General features: G+C 45.9%; 1 protein-coding gene across 7 annotated transcripts in view; it reads right to left on the bottom strand.

The window, feature by feature from the left end:
* Window positions 1–382: 382 nt before the first annotated feature.
* SLC43A2 (solute carrier family 43 member 2) overlaps window positions 383–20,398 on the bottom strand; it is a 32,998-nt gene continuing 12,982 nt past the window's right edge. For all 7 annotated transcript variants that reach the window (XM_071575299.1, XM_071575302.1, XM_071575303.1 and 4 more), the window contains exons 6-14: window positions 15,449–15,541; window positions 14,641–14,774; window positions 14,003–14,205; window positions 13,203–13,346; window positions 9,694–9,832; window positions 9,129–9,261; window positions 8,150–8,223; window positions 6,322–6,445; window positions 383–5,489 (exon numbers count right to left, since the gene is read on the bottom strand). In XM_071575299.1, coding sequence (XP_071431400.1) covers window positions 5,328–5,489; window positions 6,322–6,445; window positions 8,150–8,223; window positions 9,129–9,261; window positions 9,694–9,832; window positions 13,203–13,346; window positions 14,003–14,205; window positions 14,641–14,774; window positions 15,449–15,541 — 1,206 coding nt within the window. In that variant the 3' untranslated portion in view covers window positions 383–5,327. The remainder of the gene's footprint in view (window positions 5,490–6,321; window positions 6,446–8,149; window positions 8,224–9,128; window positions 9,262–9,693; window positions 9,833–13,202; window positions 13,347–14,002; window positions 14,206–14,640; window positions 14,775–15,448; window positions 15,542–20,398) is intronic.

The raw sequence follows: 20,398 nt of genomic DNA on the forward strand, positions 1-20,398 counted from the left end.
GGAAAAGTAAACCAGCACAGATTGAGCATCAGCAAGCTCGAGAGAGGATAACCAAGATGTGCAGCTTTCCCATTGACACCTGCATTTCCATCGAAGGCCAGTTCTTCATCTCTCACCAGCTGATACCAATTCAAGCTGCATAACTGAGCCTGATCTCACTCTCAACCTGCCCTCTATGGTTTGGGTTTTTTCCCAGAGGTTAAATTTTAATTCTCCAGTAGTTTAACTGGCATTATCTATTAACTCCTACCCTAGAGAAGAAAGTCCAGGAAACATTCTCCCCTTTGGCAGATGACACCCTATAAAGCATTTGTGCTTTCACAGTCTTGTTAGAAGCAAGCAATGCTTTTGTTATGTCCAGCCTCAGAAGGAAAACTAATGATTAACTTAATATCACTTTATTTGTATATTTGTATAGTACTGCAAGAGTGCACATCACCTTACAAACACAGAGAAGATGACACAGGCCTGCCCTGAGGAGCTTACAATTCAACTTTGACAAATGCTACAAAAATTCTGTGGATAGGAAAAAGTGGGAGAGGAAATGCTCTTGGGTTAAAGAATGGGCTTTCTGAAAGAGGGGACTGTCTCTAGAATAAAAAGCAAGTGACAGGGTCAGGCCCCAGGAAGTGACAGGCAGCAGAATAACAACGTGGAGTCCAGGACACCTGATACAAACAGATTGCACAGAGACAGGCTGGCAGCACAGGTAGGAAACCAGGACATGGTGTATAGTTAACAGGCAGGAATGCAGTGACATCACACATCATTGTGCAGCTATTCCAGAGAAGACAGCATTGTGAAAGAGAAATCAGAAGTGGCTGCTTTTATTTTTAATTTAAAAAAAGGCAAAACCAAAACCAGTCTCTCCCTGTCAGGAATCCTGCTGTAATACTCATTTCCATTATGTAGAAAAGTAGTACTTTGCATTTCTAAACTGGGGCACAGGGAATACCAAAAGCTCTGCAGATGCAGGAAAGACTCAAAGGGGGAAAAATAAGTAACAACAATTTGTAGGGTTAAGATTTCATTTTTACCCTACAGTATCTGCTTTCGGTTTTGAAGCATATTTTCCAAATTCATCAGCATGTCAAGAGGGGAAATCTCCTACCTGAAAATATTTTAGTGATTGACTGACTTAGTTACAGTCTCATTTTCCTGCAATTTTCTTTTGTAGATGGAGCATGAAGAGACCAGGCTTTGCTGTGGGAGTGGAACATTTCAGTTACTGTAGCAGCACTGCAGTTAAGTTGGAGCCTCAGCAAGATTTGCCTTTTTTTTCAGACAGATATCTGTGTCCAGTTTTATCCCAAGGGTCCAGATAGAGCTTTATTCAGTTACTATCATAGTGCAAGTGTCCCATTAAGCAGAACAGCACAGATTTTCTATGCTACTTTTAACAGTGTCATTGCATTAGTATGAAGACTGTGTCAGCAGGGGTTAGGCACTGACAGATTGGTGAAAGGAAAAAGCTGTCACCCTTCCTTCCCCACTCTATGAATTTAGTTTTATATATATATATATATTTAACATGGATGCATAGTAAATGCATGTGAGAGTCCATAGAGGGCAGGAGCATTGTCAGAAGGTGCAATCACCTTCACACAGCAACAGCCTTGACTCTGAGGGCTCCTACAAACAGCAAGTACTCACAGATCAGGTTTCTGCTTCATTACATTCTGCTGGGGATGTTTCCATGAAGGTCTTTCCCATGAGCACTTCTCATGTGGATGAGGGTGAGTGGGGGTATAAGGGGCATAAAAAACCCAACACTTCTAAATTCAGCACTGAGGAACTATGAAAGTAGTTAAAGACATTGGCCTGTACTTGAGTTATAAAGGTAAATGCATTATTGATTCAAGGTGCTGTGGCTCTCTAGTGTCTGGTGGCCCATTTATTTTTCGCACAAGGTGGCTCGTGCAGAGAATGTGCCAAAAATTCTTGGTCCTGCCTCTCTCCACTGGAGGGCAGCCACGCTGTTTTCCACTGTAAATGTACCTAATCCACAATGACATTTCTCTAAGCCTCAAAACCCGAGGCACACTGACACAGACCAACCCCGTGTGGCAGGACCACGCCAACCGTGTTTGTTTCTGCACCGTGCATGACAACATTTAAAGGGGCTGAGGGCAGAATATTGTCCTCTGAAGGGCCCACTGCTGCAGGACGTGCAGCACTGAAGCAGTTATGCCACGAGCAGTAGAGTATTTGCACATCTTGCATGCAGATGTATTTGAGACTGCTTTTAAAATTACCTTGGTTCACAACTGCCAGAATAAATTAAACCCCACTAGATCAGACCAGTGTTTTACTTTAGCCCAGTGTGTTTTCTCAAACTTTGACCAATTTTTAAGACACAGAACATGTAGACAAGTAATCTTTCCTTGGCATAATTTTCTTATTTACAGCAACTTAAAGTCTCCCTGAGGTAGGGGATGCATCAGAGCATTGTTTAACCAGCCTTTAAAAAAAAAACCAACAAAAACTTCTGTTCCTCACTCCATTCTGCAGCAATGACTCCCATAGTTTGCAGAGCTTGAGAACACGATCTCACTTGTCTGTTCAACTCTGAATAGCTAAAACTTCCCTGTGTACCCACTGGGACTGTGACTCCAAGGCCTGAGGTCTACTCCTCGTAGCTGACCAGCAGTTTTGAAATACCATGGCACACTGGTACACACACACCCAACAGTTGTATCAGATGAAACTGGATTTGAAGATATCCCTAATAGAGGCCAGGAACTGGGAACTGCAGTAGGGAGGTGGATGGCAGAAGTAAAAGGGTGTTCTTTGAAGCATGTGCAGCTAAACTAAAGGCAGCAGCATCCCCACTGTGACTTCATGAAAATATGCCACTGTATTCCACTATTTTGCAGAGACATTTATAACAGGAATTCAAGTGACATAAGAGTGGAAGCAATCACATTCACTGTTCTGAAACTGAGGTGGAAGTAATGCTGAGTTAGCACACTGACACCCTCCAATAGCTTCTGTGCTTTAGGACACTGAGATGGTGGACGGTGGCTCAGACACACCTGTCTGAACTATTCCTAAAAAAAGATCCTTAATCTGTCATTGTCATGTCAAAAATATCTCAGAGCAATAGTAGGACTCATCAAAATACTTAGAAGTATTGTACCATGAAATGCAGAAATCTGCAGAAAGCCCTCTGGAAATGTAGGCAGGTGGGTCTCTGAACATGAACTTGAGACAATGCCAGGGGAACAGGAAAATTAATCAAAGCTCTGCCTTCTTAATTATTGCTTGACACAAAGAAAAGCTGGAAAGGTCACTAAATCATCACCAGAAGACAAACGTTCCAGAAGAGTGAAGTGTTGACAGCACACAATAAGGCTGCCTTGGAACAAGCACATTTAATAAAGGCAACACATTAAAAAAATTTTTCACAAATGTGTAAAATACTCAAGTGGCAAGTCCTTCTGAAACGAGTGACTGAAGTCTCAAAGGTACCATGGAGTGGCATCAGAACTGCCTGCCGAGCCGAGACTCGCGATGGCGCTGCCGTCCCACCGATGGAGCTGCCTCGGCCCCCCGTGCTGGCCCAGGACCTGCGGGGCTCCAGCTCCGTGCGAGCTTGCTCCTTAGCAAAGGTGCAGTCCTGGCTGGGCCGAGCGTCTGTGCTTTGAACCATCAGTGACGGAGTTCACAGACAGTTTCCAGGTAATTTCCCACAGGAAGGTCCGTCCAAGAGCAGTGTTGTTTCTGATCCTCCACTTAGCACTAACAGTGATCGAGTCTTGCACTTTTCCAACCAGATACAGAGAAGTTGAATGACTTACCCCCTGCCAGGCTTTGCAGTGAACCACCACCACTCCATCTTCGTACTTGTTTTATTTCTGCCCCAGCCTTCCTGCAGCCACCAGCTTAGCCCAACATACATGCCAGTGATGCTAATCCTCACCCCTGCACAGTCCTGCTCTGAGAGGGTCCAAACTGTGCAGTGATTAACACAAATCACAGGGCTCCAAAGCCTGAGCTACCAACTTCAACAAGAAGGTTAAGGGCAGAAAAGTCTGCTTTAGACAAGAGCTCTACGAAAATAAGCAGGTTAAAAATTCCCTTTGTATTCCCACCCTGGTGAACAGGCCTGGGGCACCTTTACTGCTCTGACGGTCGGCTCACCACACAATGAATCACCACATGCTCTGTCCAGATGGAGCATCAACACTGAGAAGGCTCCTGGTACAGCCAAACTGGCAGCGTTTGGTGTTCAGCAGTTTGGTGACTATTATCAGAGCAATGTAAATAAGCTATGGCTGAAGGAAAAATTACATCATGACACCGCCCTGCCCTGTCCACAGGTCCAGTTACCACACACAAAGGAGTGTTCTACACTCTTGATTCTTTTCACCAGCTCACAACACATGAACACCAGGGTATCTGGAGCCCCAGAACTCAGCTTCACGAAGCTTCTCCACTTTACTAAATACACATTGCTGCTCCCCTCCCAGGGTCATGTCTAAGGGAAAAAGAGGAAGAAGGCAACAAGTCTCAAAGCACTTCATCTGTAAACAAAATCCAATTCCTATCTCAAGGGTTCCGGGCCTGCAGACAGCTTAAAACACGTACAAGTATTTTGTGAACTGGGAATAAGAATTTCAGGCCTCTGGAGGCCACTATAGGCTCTTCATGTCATTGTGGAGGGCAGATCCATTGCTCACAATCTATGTCGTTTGCAGTAATAAAAGGTTTGGAAGCTGTCAGTGCTCACAGCCAACATTTGGCAATGCACTGAAGCTGTGCTCATACACACAGGAATAAAATCCCCTTCCCTGCCTCAGAAACAGTCTAGTGTATGTCTGGATAGGCAGTAAAACCACTGGGTCCAGCTGCACATCAAGCAGAAAGACCATTATGAAGCCTCAGGAAGGGAGGAGAGTGCAGCTTGCATTGGAGACTGTCAGCCAAGGTTGGGAAAGAGGGGGAGAAAACATACAGCACTGAATTATATTTGCCAACTCAAATTGTGGTCTGTCTTCCCTCTTCCCCCATTCCCTCCATTCCTTCTCTCCCCAGTTTGCTATGCAAACTCTCTGCTGCTGGAGAGTATGATCAGGGGATAATTTAAGACAAAATATCTGTGTGGCCTTTTTTAAAAAAAAAAAAGTGTTCCATGTTTAGGAGTAAGGAGTAGGCAGTCTCCTCCTGCCACGTCTCCGAGGAAATCTCAGTCATGATGTCCGGCCCTCACTCCAGTGATGAGCAAAGACTTGAGCCAGGGGAGAAAAATCCTGGCTTACACCACAGGTAGCACCCACCGATGTGGTGGGAACCTGTACAGGGGAGGCTGAATGTGAAGCACCAGTTTAAACAAAGGCTTCCTCCGTGGGAGTGCCATTGATCTTGAAGAAAAGTTTGGCATCTTCCATCTTCTGCTTTTTTTCTCTCTCTAGCCTGCGTCTGTAGCAGACCAGATAGATTGGAAGGCAGAAACCCAGGAGGCTCATGCCAAGCAAGCCAACATTCACCTGCAGGGAGAAAGCAAACCAAAATTAGGCAGGCTAGGGATGACAACAGCCCAGTCATGCATCCTGCGGTGTCAGAACCCAGCCCACAGTCGCTCAGCTGTGGGCAAACCAGGACATGCCCTACTCAGTGTATTGGCAACATTCTTCATTGTTTTTATATTTACACTCTTGTGCCCAGAGCACCACGAGTACAAGCTAAATACTGTAAGAGTTTGTTGCTCCGGACTATGGCTGTGGGAGTCTTGTTCCACAGAAAAAGCTGCAGCTCTTTCACACCAAGATCACTGATTGAATAGCAACAGGCTGCTGGTGTGGGCACATGTAGCCTGGAGGCCAGAACTCTCCTCAAGACCACCCATGTCCTTATTTTATTAAGCTGCACAGACTTTCAGCAAGATGCCACATCACCTCTACCCTCAAGAGCCATTTGGCTCTTTGGCCATTAGCAGCAGCAATCCAAAATTTACTGATAATTGGAGCCAATAGCTGTCCAAGGTCAGAGTATTTCTGTTGTATTTTGAGGTCTCCTCACATTCACTCACTTTAACCTGATGGATTTTGACTCACCACATAAACTTTTAGTGGAAAGCATTCCCTTCCTCCCTTTTCATACACCAGCATAAGGGTTAATGGCTTTCCCTCCCAGTGAGTCATTACTCACACAGAGAAGGCTCTCCTGGACAGCACCAAGGTAACAGCAGACTAAGGGACAGGTAAAAAGCCAGCTGGTTTTAACCGTGGTCCATGCACAGGAATCCTTTTGTTTTCCAAGAAATGAGCCAAAAACCATCCTAACTACCAAGCTTTCACATTAAATTTGAGAAGAACTTGCCCAGAGGGGGTCTCCTTTCAAAGGTCCTGTCAGTGCTATGAAGAGAGGCTGCTGCAGAAGGGCGAAGAGGGCACTGATCAATGACTGCAACCCTGTCAAGCTGCCAAACTGAGTAGAGGGGTATCTGTCAACAAAGAAAGAAATAGCATTATTATATGTCACCATGACTGTTCATAACACCCAAATCAGATTACATTCACAGTCAACTGATAACAGAAACTAATTTATAGGGACTAACTTGAGAGCACAGTCCCAAGACAGGCATCATGTGCAGAACTCCTCTCTCCTGGACTTACAGATAATTACCTCTTTTCACAGGGTATTTGGCTATACCTGACAGCATGCACAGTGCTCTTGAGAGTAGAGTGGCACTGGTGCCAAGGCTGCAGCCTTGCTCTCCAGACTATTCTCATCCTGAGCTCTCAAACTTTAGCATAAAATTCAGAACAGCTGTACTGTAGGCAGGTGGAAGTGCTTATACAACTGTTGTTTCTATTGCACAGGGAGCAGGGTGTTAATATTTAAAAGCAGGGCCTCTTTATCCAGATGACAGCTCTTGTGGCTGAGCAATCATTTTAATCTGGTCATAACAATTTGCTCCCTTTGGAAGTGAGTGAAACCTGCACAACAGGTATGTGTTTTCCTTTTTAGAGGACAAGTGTGATCCTATGTCAAACTAAGTGTAATACTGTTGACTGAATAGTGCTGAGTATCAGATAATACTAATAGAAAAACAAATTTCAGGAACTGTCTAACATCCTTCTCTTTCCATGACTGAGCAGTGTTTAATAAGGATCAGGTTAAACTAAGTTTGGAAAGAAAAGCAGATCAAAACTTTCAAATATTTAAAGAAGTCACACTTAAAAGCAAAAATACTTCACTCCCAGAAGTTCCAGAGGGCTGCAATGGTCAAACAGGATTAGTTTACACACGAGCTGATATCTACAACAACATACATTTATTTACCTTGCCCAAGACAAAAAGCTGGCAGGGAATGAAAAGTTTATGCATTTCTGAAGCAAAGTCTTAGATGGGTTCTCTAGTCTGGTTTCCCAGACCCTGGGACCAAAACCTTTGACAGAAGGATTCTGCAGAGTTGTGGAGTCTCCATCCATGCAGATAACTCAAAACACAACCAGATGTCGTCCTGGGTAACCTGCTCTAGCTGACTTTGCTCAAGCACGAGAGATGGACCAGATGGTCTCAAGAGATCCCTTCCCACCTCAATATTCTGTGACTCCCTGAGAAAGAACATCTCCTTTCTGTTCCTCTAACAGCTCAGGACAGAGGGGCAGATCTGTTTTCAAAACAAAAAGACATTACTTAACAAGGAAGAGAGTATTTAGATTCAGCCACCGATAATTTTAATGAGGTAGAAACAGGATAGACCATCTCTCCTGGGAAAGGGAGGAGGCATCACTAATGGTATCTTGAGCAATGTTTTACCAGTGCAACTTCAGAGCAGAGCAGGAGTGATGTTTTCAATGACGTTAATGTTTTACCTGGGCACATGCTCGTATCTGCTCATGAGACAAAAAAAGCCTTGAGGTTTTACACTGTAACCTCAGTGTCAATACCTTAGTCTCACCTGAGGACCACACAGAGCTGTGCCTGCCTCACTGCAATAGCTGTGCAAAACAGGTTGGCTGTTACTAAACAAGGAAAGCACCAGCTGGGACTGTCATGTGGTGACTGTGGAAAAACGTTGCACCATTTTTCTCCTCTGACCATGAAGACTTCACTTCCTGATCCCCCTCTCACCTGGACAGCTATCATCCCAAACCAGTTTATCTGGCCAGACACATTTTATAGGGAACCAGAGACTTACACAGCTGCATAGAGACCTCCCACAGCTGAGTGGATAAATCCTCTCACGATTGTGTGCAAAATGAAGGAAAGAATCTGGAAAGAGAAGCAGAAAAAAGGTCACATTCTGTATACCACTCAGGTGTGCCAGACACCAACACACAACCATTCCTAAAGGCTGTTCTTTAGTACAGAGGTGGGATTGGATAACCCAGAATGAAAACCTGAAACATCAGCACAGGAGAAGAAATCTGTACTTGTCTCAAGGCACTGCTTTTCCTAACTCTGCCAAGGCCCCTTAGGTCAGCCACATGCAAGACTCCCCTTGCCTGCAGACGGCACTGCAGCAGGGACACGGGACCAGGATCACAGGTGCTTTTTCATGGCGACCAATTTAGGTAATTTTCCACAAGTTATTGCGGACAATACACAAATATCAGCAAACTACACCTGTTTGCCTACCTCATCAAGGCATGTTTAAGTACAGCATAAAATCAGTAAAATCCTCTGCCGAAAATAGGTGGTGCCACAAAATAAATATTTTAACAGGTTTATAATCCCATGGGTACATTGGGCAGTGCATTTGTCGCAGAAATAACCTGCTGTATATAACCCTCTGTTGTGCTTCTGGCAGGAAATTTTCCAACTGTCAGCAGCTTAAATCAAGCCCAGTTAAATGTACAGACACTGCTGAGAGGATCGTGGTAGGAAAGTGTTTGCTGTTACACAGTTCAGTTGCAGAAGCTTTCACATGTGAATAAATTCTGAATCAACTCTGACATTTTAACTACAGCTGCTTCTTTCGCTTCTCTCAGAAGCATGTGAACTGCATGGTATTATTTGTTTCAACTCTTGAGGCTCCCAAGCAGTACAGAAGTTTCCCAGCAGTGCCAGAAAGCCCTCCTGCCACTGGCAGGTTCTTCTGGCATTGTCCTGCCCATCCTTTTGCCCAGCCCCTCTGCCAGCCCCCTTCAGCAGCCCCATCCATTTCACCTATTCACCTGCAACGGTAGATTAGGAATAAGGCAAGTGATCCCAAATCCAACCAGCAGGAAATTTGTGAATACAAAGGCATTGGTGGCATTGGTGATTTTCTGGATCTGACGATCACGCTTTTTCTTTTTCTTGTCACTTCTGGAAAGACAGAAACACCTATGTTAGAAATGCACTTTCAGCAGCTACTGGAACTCACAGTAAGATTCTCCACGTATCACATCAACTCTATCTAAACCAGTCTGGCTAGAGGTCTATGGAGGTGCTGATCTCCTCCATCAGTGGAAGCTGAAGAACATCTGGGTAATTATTTCAGTGCTGTCACTCTTCCTCTTAGGCTAGGAGGAAAGTCTGAGCCTCTCCTGCTACAATTTTAATTTGCTCTTCTTTACTCATGTTAGTGGACATGGGAAGAGTTTGCTCCTTTCCTCTGCAATTATCAAGTCTTCCTTCAGGCTTTTTTTCTATACTGAAGACCCAATATTCTTTTCAGTCTTTCAGCACAACATATACAATGCTGAGTAGAAGGGCCTGCTGGGAGGCTGCATGTCCCATGTGGCACACGCTACGCACTGCTCAGCGTTGCTCTCCTCGTTCTCTTCCGAGCCATCATCACATTCCTTCATCCTCCAGTCCATGATGCACCCAATCACAGGCGCTGTCAGCAAGCACAGCAGTTGCAATACCCCAAAAATGGAAGTGTACAGAGCCACTGCAGGGAAAAGCAAAATTAAAAATAGTTGTTAGTCCAAACAATACAGTGGCAGCAAAAGAAAAAATGACAACAAAAAATCCTGTTCCTCCCCATTGATCACATCTCTCTTGAAGAGCCCAGACCTCCCAAAGATTTGACATAACGGGCTCACTTCCTTCAGCCATTCTGATCCTGCACCAATATTCTCTGAGCAGCAGCAGCCCAACAGCAGGTAGGACTCCCAAAGTGGGACACAGCAACTGCTTAATGCCAGTGAGGTTTATTCTGGCTAGGACAGACAGGAAAAGCTTGTACAAGCTGTATGTGCTGCACAGCAAGACCTGCCTTAGACAACTCCTCTCCTGCCTTGCTGGGAGCTGCTGCTACCTCTTCTCCAGCTGAGAAGCTCCAACAAGCACAATCAGGCTGGGAAGGTAAGGACTAACCAATTTTGTGTCGAATTAACAAGTCTGGAGGCAGAGGGATGGAAGATTAGCAGCAAAAAAGCACAACACTTGACAGCAAACATTAAAAACTCAAACTGGTGAAATTTCCCACATGCTGAAGATAAGAGAAGTGTCTCCATGGCTTGCTATGGGAAAGCTGATGCCAGCAGACTTAGAAGAACTGTCCCCTCCTGTTATGAGCAGTTACTCCACCCTGAAAGGCTTTTTCTACTTCCTCTCAGCAGCCCACGTGATGATTTAGGCATCACACAGAAGGGCTGGTGAGTCATGGTGTACCACAGCTCTGAAATAACCACGTAGTTCTGAAACTGCCCATCTCAGCACAGAGCACAAGGAAGCACAAGCACTGTAAGCAAAACAACTACTTAAATTTTAGTTTGTACCTCCCAATGTGTCTGGGCAAAGCAGTACAGCCAGGATTTACACTAAAATCAGCATGGTAGGGGAGAGAAGTTTCCAACAAGCCTTTCTCTCCCCTACTCAGTTGTAGCAAACTCCAGCAGGACACCTGATGATACTTTCCTGGCTCCAGCTGCTGGCAAAGGAACCAAGAGGAACCTCCAAACTCACATTCCTGTCCCCGTTACTCCCACAAAGGCAAACCCTGAAGTGACCCCACAGCCCCCTTCTCATTACAGCAACTGCTGCAGCCAAGAGGAACAGGTGGCATCACCCTCTGTGAACACTCCAGGAGCTGGTTTACTGTTGCCCAGTTATTTTTTAATAGAGGGTAATAAGCGAGCCACGCTGTCATGTTTTGCTTCTTTGTATTCTTCTTAATCTTGGCTCTAAACAGCAAGTGCAAAGGCCAACTTGAATAGACAAATTTATGGGGCCAGTAAGACAAGAGGAGGAGAGGCAGTAGCTGCTACAAAAGAGTGCCTCCTCAACTTATCTGTCATCTTAATAAACATTCATTCCTGAGGAGAAATACGCCAGAAAAACACCTAGCAAACACCAGCAGAAGCCTGGATAGAACTTCTGTCCAGGCAAAGAAACACACAAGGGCACAACCCTTTATATCCAATGTTGAACACATCTTTTCCTCAAAACTACCCTGAGCAAGCAACTCATACAGCTGAGTTTTCCAGCCCTGATTCTACCCAAGGTCTCCCAGTGTCACCACATTTGAAAGCAAGGTGACAATTTATGAAAAATGCAGCCAAATTTCATGGCAAAACAGGTCTACTCTCTCCTGCCTTCCTACAATACAATTACAGGGTCATTTACAGAGCGACTGAACCCTCAGCTTCTTCCTCATCTTCTGGGAGTTTTCAGAAGGTAAGCAGCAACAGGCTGACTTCTCTCTCCACTTCCAGGTTTCATGACACGTCTAAGTCACCATAACCTGCACAGGAAGAACTTTCAAGGACACTGTGCCTCACTGCAACTTAAAGGCTTTGTTACTTATCCACATGATTTTCCTCACATCCTTCTCTCCTGTTCTGCTCGTGGGAACACAGAAGTTTTCTTTGACCATAACACTGAGCATTGGACTCAACTCCCTTCTTCCCTTGCTCAGTGCTCCCGAGGGCAGTTGCAGGTGAAAGGAGCTTTCTAAGCAAATCACATTCAAGTAAATAAATGCAAGAAGGATGAGGAATCCAAGGGAGATCATCCCATCCTCTCCTGACCCACACAGATCACATTTCTAGGGAGCTTGCATGTGCCTTGGCCCTGCTCTTGCAGCCTGACAACACCACTGTTTGGCTGCTGCCATGGAAACACCAAGGCAGCGACTGCACTGCATTGAGCGCCCAGGCTAATTCAGGGGAGCTGGGCAAAAACAGGAAAAACCTTAAAGGTGGCACAGAAAAAATCCAATATACTCAAGGAGCACAATCCCTGTTTTAGCACAGAGCTTGATCTAAACAGAACTTGCAACTTATACAGTTAACATAAATTCTAAAATTTCAAGGAGGGGAGGAGAGGAAAAAATGAGAGCAAGCCAGTGTAAAAATAAACAAATAAATAATAATAATAATAAAACTCACAGCATCAGAGTTAAAAGAGGAGAAAACTAAGCACTGTTGGGAAAGGTAGGCAGTGTGAAATTTGTTCTGTTTGCTGTTTAATGTCTAAATTGGCTTCTGAGGCAGGAGATAAAGAGCTGAATGCTGCAGGCTGTCAGAGACTCAGGAAACAAAGCAATTCAGGGAATGCCAGGGCACTTGGAGTTTCCTTCCCTCCCCCAAAGCTTGCTCCTAACAGTGCCTCTTGATTTACCAGCTTCATGCAATCCAGATTTAACAAGTTCAAACTGGATCTTACTCCACAGGACAAAAACAACTTAAAAAAAAAAAACCTCAAAAAACCCGGCTGTCTTGTTTTGCAATTCTGGGTATTTTCAAGAACAGTAAACTAATGTACTCCTTCCTGTTTGCTCCACAAAGTGCATCAGAACTATAAATACAGAGCAGTCCAGTGCAGGGAGCACCCCTGAGCCTTTCCAGCACACACTAAGCTGCACAAAACAGCTCTGACTTCACTTATCCCAGCCCTGACTGCTGGGCTGAGACACCGAGTCCAACCATTAGTCATGAAAGTCAGCTGCTCTGCATTCTGAGCTTGCGTAGGATAAGCAAAGCAAATACCTGATGAAACAGCTTCTCCAAATAAAATAAAAACTATCACAGTCCTCCCTGAGATGCTACTTTCAACAACCTATCTGTGGAAATAACACGGAGTAGTATTTGACAGACATGGGTCTAAAATGAGGTTGACATTCAAGTGTCCACCCCCTGCCCCGGGTTGGTTCCAGCCCTCGGCCTCCCAGCAGGGTCAGGGCACTGGGACACCACGAGGGCCCACACAGGGTGTATCTGCTGAGCAATCAGGTTCACTGGCCTCCTGCAAGAACCAAGGCTGGGGCAGCTCCCAGGTCCAAGGAAGCAAATAAAGGTCTTCAGAGGTTGCACTACCTTGATTTTCATCTCCAGACAGAAACTCGAGGATGGTATTCATGGCTCCCATGTAGAAGATGAGCCGCAGCTGAGTGACACACATGGTGATAAGGCTGAGCAACAAGATAGGACTGAAGATGCTCTTCATGAAGGAAGGAGAAGCTGCAGAAGGAATAACAGAGTTTCTGAAGAAAATAAGACACCTTGGTAACATTTACAATTTCAGAAGAGGCTTTCACCTCTGGCCTCACAAATCTTCTCCTAGACAGTCATTCCAACACTGTCTGTCAGTGGCAGCTCCAAGGAGTTCACAGCTAACTACCTGGTGCCTTACAAATTTCCATAAGGAAGAGCTGTAGATGCTTGGAGTTTGGATACCAGGAACTGATTCAAACCATTTGCTTTCACCATCAAGGCCAGGTTGGACAGGGCTTTAGGCAACCTGGTCTAGCAGACTGTATCCCTGCCCAGGGCAGGGGGGTGGAATGAAGAGATTTTAAGGTCCCTTCAAAGTCAAACCATTCTGTGATGCCAACAGTCCCCCGAAGAGACACCAGTGACCAACTGCCCTGTCCTCCTGCAACCACAGCCATTCCCATGGTGTTGTCCCCACCACTGGCTACCTCGTATGTTGTACTTGGGCAAGGATACAATGACAGGATTCCTTATATAACTGAACTTGTGTTTCTGTCATAGTGGCTGGCACGTGCCCTTGGCAACACCTGGATCACATATCACTCTTATAAACACATCTGGAGCAGAGCAGAGAGGACAATGGGCTTGTGCCAGGCATCCCTGGGGCACTCATGGAGCCACACCTGCATTGTCAGGCTGGCACTTCACTTCCAGGTCAACTGTAGACAGGCAGAGCTTGTTGTTCTCTTGCAAGGCCGCTGGCTCCTTGGGGCCCTTCATGGAGCTCCCCACACTGAGACGGCGCCCCACAGTCGTCACTTGCTTGTAAAACTGTTTCCCAGTGATTTTGTGGTCAAATCCCAGCCAGCTGAACTTTATTTTCACCCTGTTGAGTAGCAAAAACCGTGAGAGCTGCAACACAGGTGGGGAAACAGAGGTAGCAAAGTTGCAGAAGTCAGAAAGGCTGTTTGTGGATTTAAGGCACCAATTTCCATGTACAAACCCACAAATGCTTTGGATCCAGAGCACACAGTGATACTTTCCCCAGGCCAGTTTGGCACAGGTCAATATAAGAATTATTATGACAATGAACAGATCATTTTTCCATGATTCCTACACCTTAGAAAGTTCCACTTTCCACAGGTATTCACCAATAAAGACATAATGCTAATGGTAGACATAAATCCTCAACCTTAGAGGTGGCAGCAAGAAACAACATGCAAGGGAGATCCCTGTCCGTTCCTCCAAGTTCTTCATGCCAGCACTTTCTAGAGATTTAAGAACAGGATTAGCCCTCAGGGCCAGTATAGAGGGAACTTACGAATAATCCATGTCTTCTGGTCCTGGGAAAGGCTCCAGTGGCCAGTTGAAGAAACAGTTGAGGAAAACAAGTCCTGCACAGCTTGCCCAGACAACCAGAATAAGGATGAAAGAGACCCCAAAGTCATATATAACCTGGAAAACACAAGGGAATACAGTTTTGACTATAAGAGCAGAATAATCCTCAAATATTCTTTGAATGAGGTCTGAGAGGAACTGGTGAGAAAGAACAACGTGCTATACTTATAATGGATTAAACTCAGGTGGCAACAAAAAAACCAGTTTTGTGACAAGAACCTTCTCCTTGGAAAGCCACCAGGAACTTCCCTGCTCACCTGAAATTGGCTTAACTTTATAAATCCCCCTTATGCTAACTCTGCAATGAAACATCTCTGGTTCAGAACCAGTAGTGAACAGTCCAGACAGCCCAGGTGACCATCTCCTGTCCCCTCAGTGCCACTTGCTATCAATACATTATCTTCAAAGGCAAGTATTGGTAACAATCACACAGATTAAGTGCACATATGCATATTAAAAAAGACATAGACACTGCTTAGAGATTAACACATTTCCTAAGAATGATTCTCAGTTTTTCACTTCAACTTAGCACCTCTAAAATTTTCTATTTGCTGCATTCGTGAGGCCATAACTTGGGAAGTCTTTAATACAGACAGGAACTGAATCTTGCAAATGCACATCTCTAAAAAAGTGCTTTAACAAACAGTCCCTCTTTCTTGCCACACTATTGCTAAATGGTACGAGATGCCAGCACACCACCCCCAGTCACGAGCCTTGATCCCATGGCTCACCTTGATTCCTGGAAAAGTCACAGCAGAGGAGGCATAGGAGCCAATCATCAGAGCAATGAACGTGGAACGAAGGTCACCAAACATGTTGGGCAACTGGAGAAAGAAAAATCAGTTGAAACAGGCTGCTGCCAAGGGAACGAGGCTTTCTTGGGAAGATCCTGGCATTTAGGATTAACACTCCTGGATACCAGAATGGGAAGCAGCCCGTTTCACTCAGGAGTTACTTAAGTCTTTAGGATATTACTCTTTACATTGCATTGGTGCCTCCAATGACAAGGAAAGTCTACAGTCCAAGATTTATGTGCTTCATGACACTGCTTCTTTCCAGACTGACAGCATAGTTTGCATTGGTCACCTTTAGCACACGAGTGTTTGCTCCAGCTCTTGCACTTTAAGAGTTCCTTACTCCAAATCTGTAGCCACCACCTCTTTACCCTTCTCCAAAAAGCATGTGCCCATGTTCTCTGTGTATCACTTTCTTTTTAGTCTTTAGTCAATAATTGTTAAGACACAGGGTGTGATTGCTGCAGTCTGCAACACCTTGAACTGTCAGGTTTATGCACCTGGGGCCAGCACCCAGATCTTCCCAGCAGACCAGAAAGTTCATGTTATAACAAGAAGGAACAGAGTGCTGCTGTTTGCATTTCCATTTCTAGCTATCTCCACAGGTCCTTCTGTGAGAGTAGACTCTCTAAAAGAGAGGCTAAAGCTGATCATTTTTGCACCATTTGGATGGCTCAGATGCCCAAGCACCTATGCTGGAGCCAGATGCAGGAAAGCAAACACAAACACTAGGTATCCAGGGATTTACTGCTCAGAACAGCTACAGAGCACCTGCAGCAAACAACAGCACCTCATGTTGCTATTCCTGCAACCTACCCCACCTCACTGCCTGGGCCCCCATCAGGTGTGTTGACATTGCCGAGAGTAGACCAGGCAGGTTCTGCAAGAATCTGTTGTGAAAGCAAACAGATGCTTGGTAGGGACAGCCAGAAGCAGCTCACAGCAGTCACTTCTGCCACCTCAACAGAAAAATCACTCTCACCAGCCCCTGCTTCCATTCAGGACCCAAAAGCAGAGTGGAACAGGCAGAAGGAACTGGGAGACCTTCCCACTCTCCCATGAAAGGAGGAACTCCCAGATTTCCTAAACAACCAGACATGAGCAAGTTTCCATCACTCACTAATGAGTCCCTGGAAACTGGAAATTGAAGTTGTTAGGTTACAGAGAGCTCAGCTGATATCTCCTGAAGCAGGTCAACAGGTAAAGACTCTGCTGCAGGCAGGCAGATTTTACTCCCACCTCCTTTTTTTGGGTCACTTACTCCCCAAATTCGTTTGAGCATCATTACCACATCAGCCTCAGAGGACCTCAGAGCAGGACACTGCAGATGCCTTCTAGGACTGAAAACACAGCCAGCATTTTATCTGTATAAAGAGGCCACTGAACAAAATGACTCTGAGAATATTACACAGAGCCTGAGCAAGCAAATGCTGCCATCACATTCCCCTTCCACTGCTGAAAAACAAATCCATCTTTCCCAAGAGTAGCATAAAAGGCAAGCAAATCTGGCGTGTGTCACAGCAGGAGCAGCGTGTTTACAACGCCAGTATTCCTGTGCAGGAACACTCCAGGATCCCTCTGGCTGTTTATCATCCCTGTGTCCCACTGCAGAGCAGCCTGTGCAGTGCAGCCTCCAGGTCCTCAGATAACCCCGGGCAGGGAGCAGCGGGATGTGCTGGTGAGCCCCGGGCAGAGCACACGGCGGGACAGAGAACACTGCACTGCTCTGCGGAGGATCCCCAGCCCAGCCCAATCCCCGCATGCAGCAGAGCTGCCAACCGGCTGCTGCAGGAGCTGCAGACAGGAAACAGCAAAGCATCCACAGCCCTGTTACCAAGCACAAAAAAATCTCTTCTTGGAAGCAGTGGCCTAAATGCACAGCCCAGAGAACAGCATCTGCCAGAGTATGGAATCTGCAGGCTGCAAAAAGGGTGCTCCTGTCATCAGGCAGGGCATTTGCTTCATCTCAAACATCCCAAACCTAAAATAATCTCCAAAAATTACAACAAACAGCTGCTTCTGTTGGGGAGCTCAGAGCAGGGAAAGGGCTCCACAGACACAGCTGCTTCTTCCCAGAGACCCAAAGTCCACAAAAAGCCCTTTTCATACATCACACAAGCAGCTCCCAGGTGGCTCCTCCAGTTCCAAGGACCACTGGAGACAGAGCAGGCAACTATGCCTGGGAAAACCCAAGTCTGCTTCTACTTTGATGGGGACAGAAGTCCCAGAAAGGCTAAAGATTTCCTAAAATCCAATTTGGCACCGAGCAAGCAGCTACATAAAAAAAGAAATAACAGACAGGAGAGATTTAAGGCCTTATCCAACCCTGTCAAAGCACAGACTGCAAACACTGAGCACTTGAAAGGAAAAGAAATGTATCTGGAGAGGCAGAGGGGAGGTGAAGGGGAAAAGCAGCCCATACCCAGACAGAAAACCTCTCAGATGGCAAGTGCCAGCACTGGCAGTGCCTGTGCAGGTCTCATCTAAAGAACAGCTACTACAATAACACACAATATTTACCAAGTCATTTTTCATGCTTTCTTTGTAGTAGCAAGAATTGGAAAAAAATTAACCATAGGGAGGAAAAAAACCCAACAAAAAACACAAGCCACAGAGCAAGTGGGTTCTTTGTTTTTCTGCCACCAAAAAGATCTGATCATCATTCTGTCTTATCCCTACAGGCCAGAAGTTACTCCTCCACCAAGTTCTGCCCATTCTGGTATGACAGCTCCAACTCTGCAACACCTGTGACAACAGGAACTCTTGAGCCTCCTGTTTAAAGGTCAATAATACTCAATGTACTATTAACTTCATGTCCTGTCAGAAAGACACTAACTGAATGTTGCCATATGCAACTGTCTTTCACTGGAATCCTTTATTGCAGGTGTGTAATCCTAAACTGACAATTTCCTCTTGCAAATTACTTTCTCTTCTGCCCTGTAGTGAGATTAAGATCACCTTTTATAAATTTTTGAGCTTTTTCCTGGAGACAATCCATACACAGAAGATACTGTAGTAGTACTACCAACCCAGTTTCCTTCCTCTTGCAAAGACTGTTTGAAAGAACAGTGGAAGAAGTCAAGGGATTGAGAACTAGACTACTGGAGAACAACATTTTTGTTCAATTAAACTTTGTTTTCCCTGTTGGGGGTGTATTTGGAAGTCACACAGACACTAAAAATGTGTTCTCCAGGAAAGCTTCAAACTGCCTGCTTTGCTCAAAGCATATGGAAATTCTTGTTCCCATCCTTCAACAAACAAAAGCTCACAGAGTCCTAAGTTTTCCTAATATTTCCAAGCAGATTCCCCATACAGAGATGTTCCCCCCAGCTCTGATTAAAGGGGGCTGTTTGTAGCAGAAAATAAAAGCAAACCAGCTGTAAATCTTTGAAAAGAAAACAGGACAGAGAACAATCTATAAAAGGCTCTTTGTGGTAATTTATCACACATGTTTATTTCTTTGCATGAAACAGCTTCGGAGCAGAACCAGCACCAGATTCCTGTGTTGCTGTCAGAGCCACCAACACAGATCGGTTTCCATTTCCAATCTTCACTTACATTGGCTAAGACCAAGTCACGAGGCAGAAGTCTCCCCTCTGCATGTTAACAACAGGCACAGTCTGACCTTGTTCTCAGAACTAGGAACAGCACCATTTGTTTGCTGCCCCTCCTCCCCAAGCCACAGACAAGGCACCCAGAACTGGCATCTTGTTTTGGCTCCACGGCTTGCCATGTGCTTTCATGACACCCTGGAGACTTGTTAGGTCTTCACACTCAAGAGGCAAAGCTTTGTGGAGGACTGTCCCAGGCTCTAATGCTCAGAGATCCCGTTTATCCCTTGCAGAGGCACTGAGGGTCCCAGTAACCTGCTCTGCCATCAGATCACACCATGCCCACGCGTGCAGGTGTCCCAGGAGGTTCCAACACCTGGTGAAGCCCCCTGGGTGAGCATCCCAACTGCACATGCTGCAGGGGCTCCCTTACAGACACTGCCACGCAGCAGTGACCAGAACCCACCCAGGATGGCACAAGACTGGCTCATGCACCAGTGGCTCTGACCCGTTTCCTGGAGCACTCCAGGTCACTTGCAGCTGGCAGGAGAAGGAAGTCACCTTGCTGTGACTTGTCCTGCACGTGTGTGCTCGGCAGCCAGAACGAGCTCCCCTGGCACCGGGAGCTGCTCAGAGCTCACCGCCCTGGCACGAACGTCCTCACAAAGGTCTCTGAGCCTGCCCTTTGGCGCTTACCCCAGCCCCTCCTGAGCACAACACAGAGCACACTGTGCACAACCACGGACCTGTCATCCCTACACAATCACAGAACACGCTGAGTTGCAAGGGACATATCAGGATTATCAAGTTCAACTTCTGGCCCTGCACAGGGCTCCCCACCAATCTCACCATGTGCCTCAGAGTGTTATTCCAACACTCCTTGAACTCCGGCAGCTTTGGTGCTGTGACCACTGCCCTGGGAAGCCTGTTCCAGTGCTCAACCATCCTCTGGGTGAAAAACCTTTTCCTGATATCCAGCCTAAACCTCCTGACTCAGCTTCAGGCCATTCCCCCTTGTCACACTTCCTGCCTCTGTGGGCCACAGCTGAAAGAAATCCACAAGATACCACCCTGTCACCACAGAAGGTGGTGAAGCTCCCCAGCTTGCAGGCAGAACCACACAACAAACTGCCAACAACCAAAATACAGCTGCTTCTAACAGTCACCAGCACAGCTACGCCGTGATGCAGGTGAAGAAGTGCTTCCCTCCCACTTTACATTATTTTTAACCACATTCACATGGCTCAGGTACCTAAATGGTTCTGTGCAGCTGTGCAGGGAGGCACAAGCAGCTACATCTGATTCCACGTTTGAGAAGTCATGCCTGAAGCCACCT

The sequence above is a fragment of the Pithys albifrons genome, chromosome 21 (genome assembly GCF_047495875.1).
Source record: "Pithys albifrons albifrons isolate INPA30051 chromosome 21, PitAlb_v1, whole genome shotgun sequence".
In the NCBI taxonomy this organism is placed as follows: Eukaryota; Metazoa; Chordata; class Aves; order Passeriformes; family Thamnophilidae; genus Pithys; species Pithys albifrons.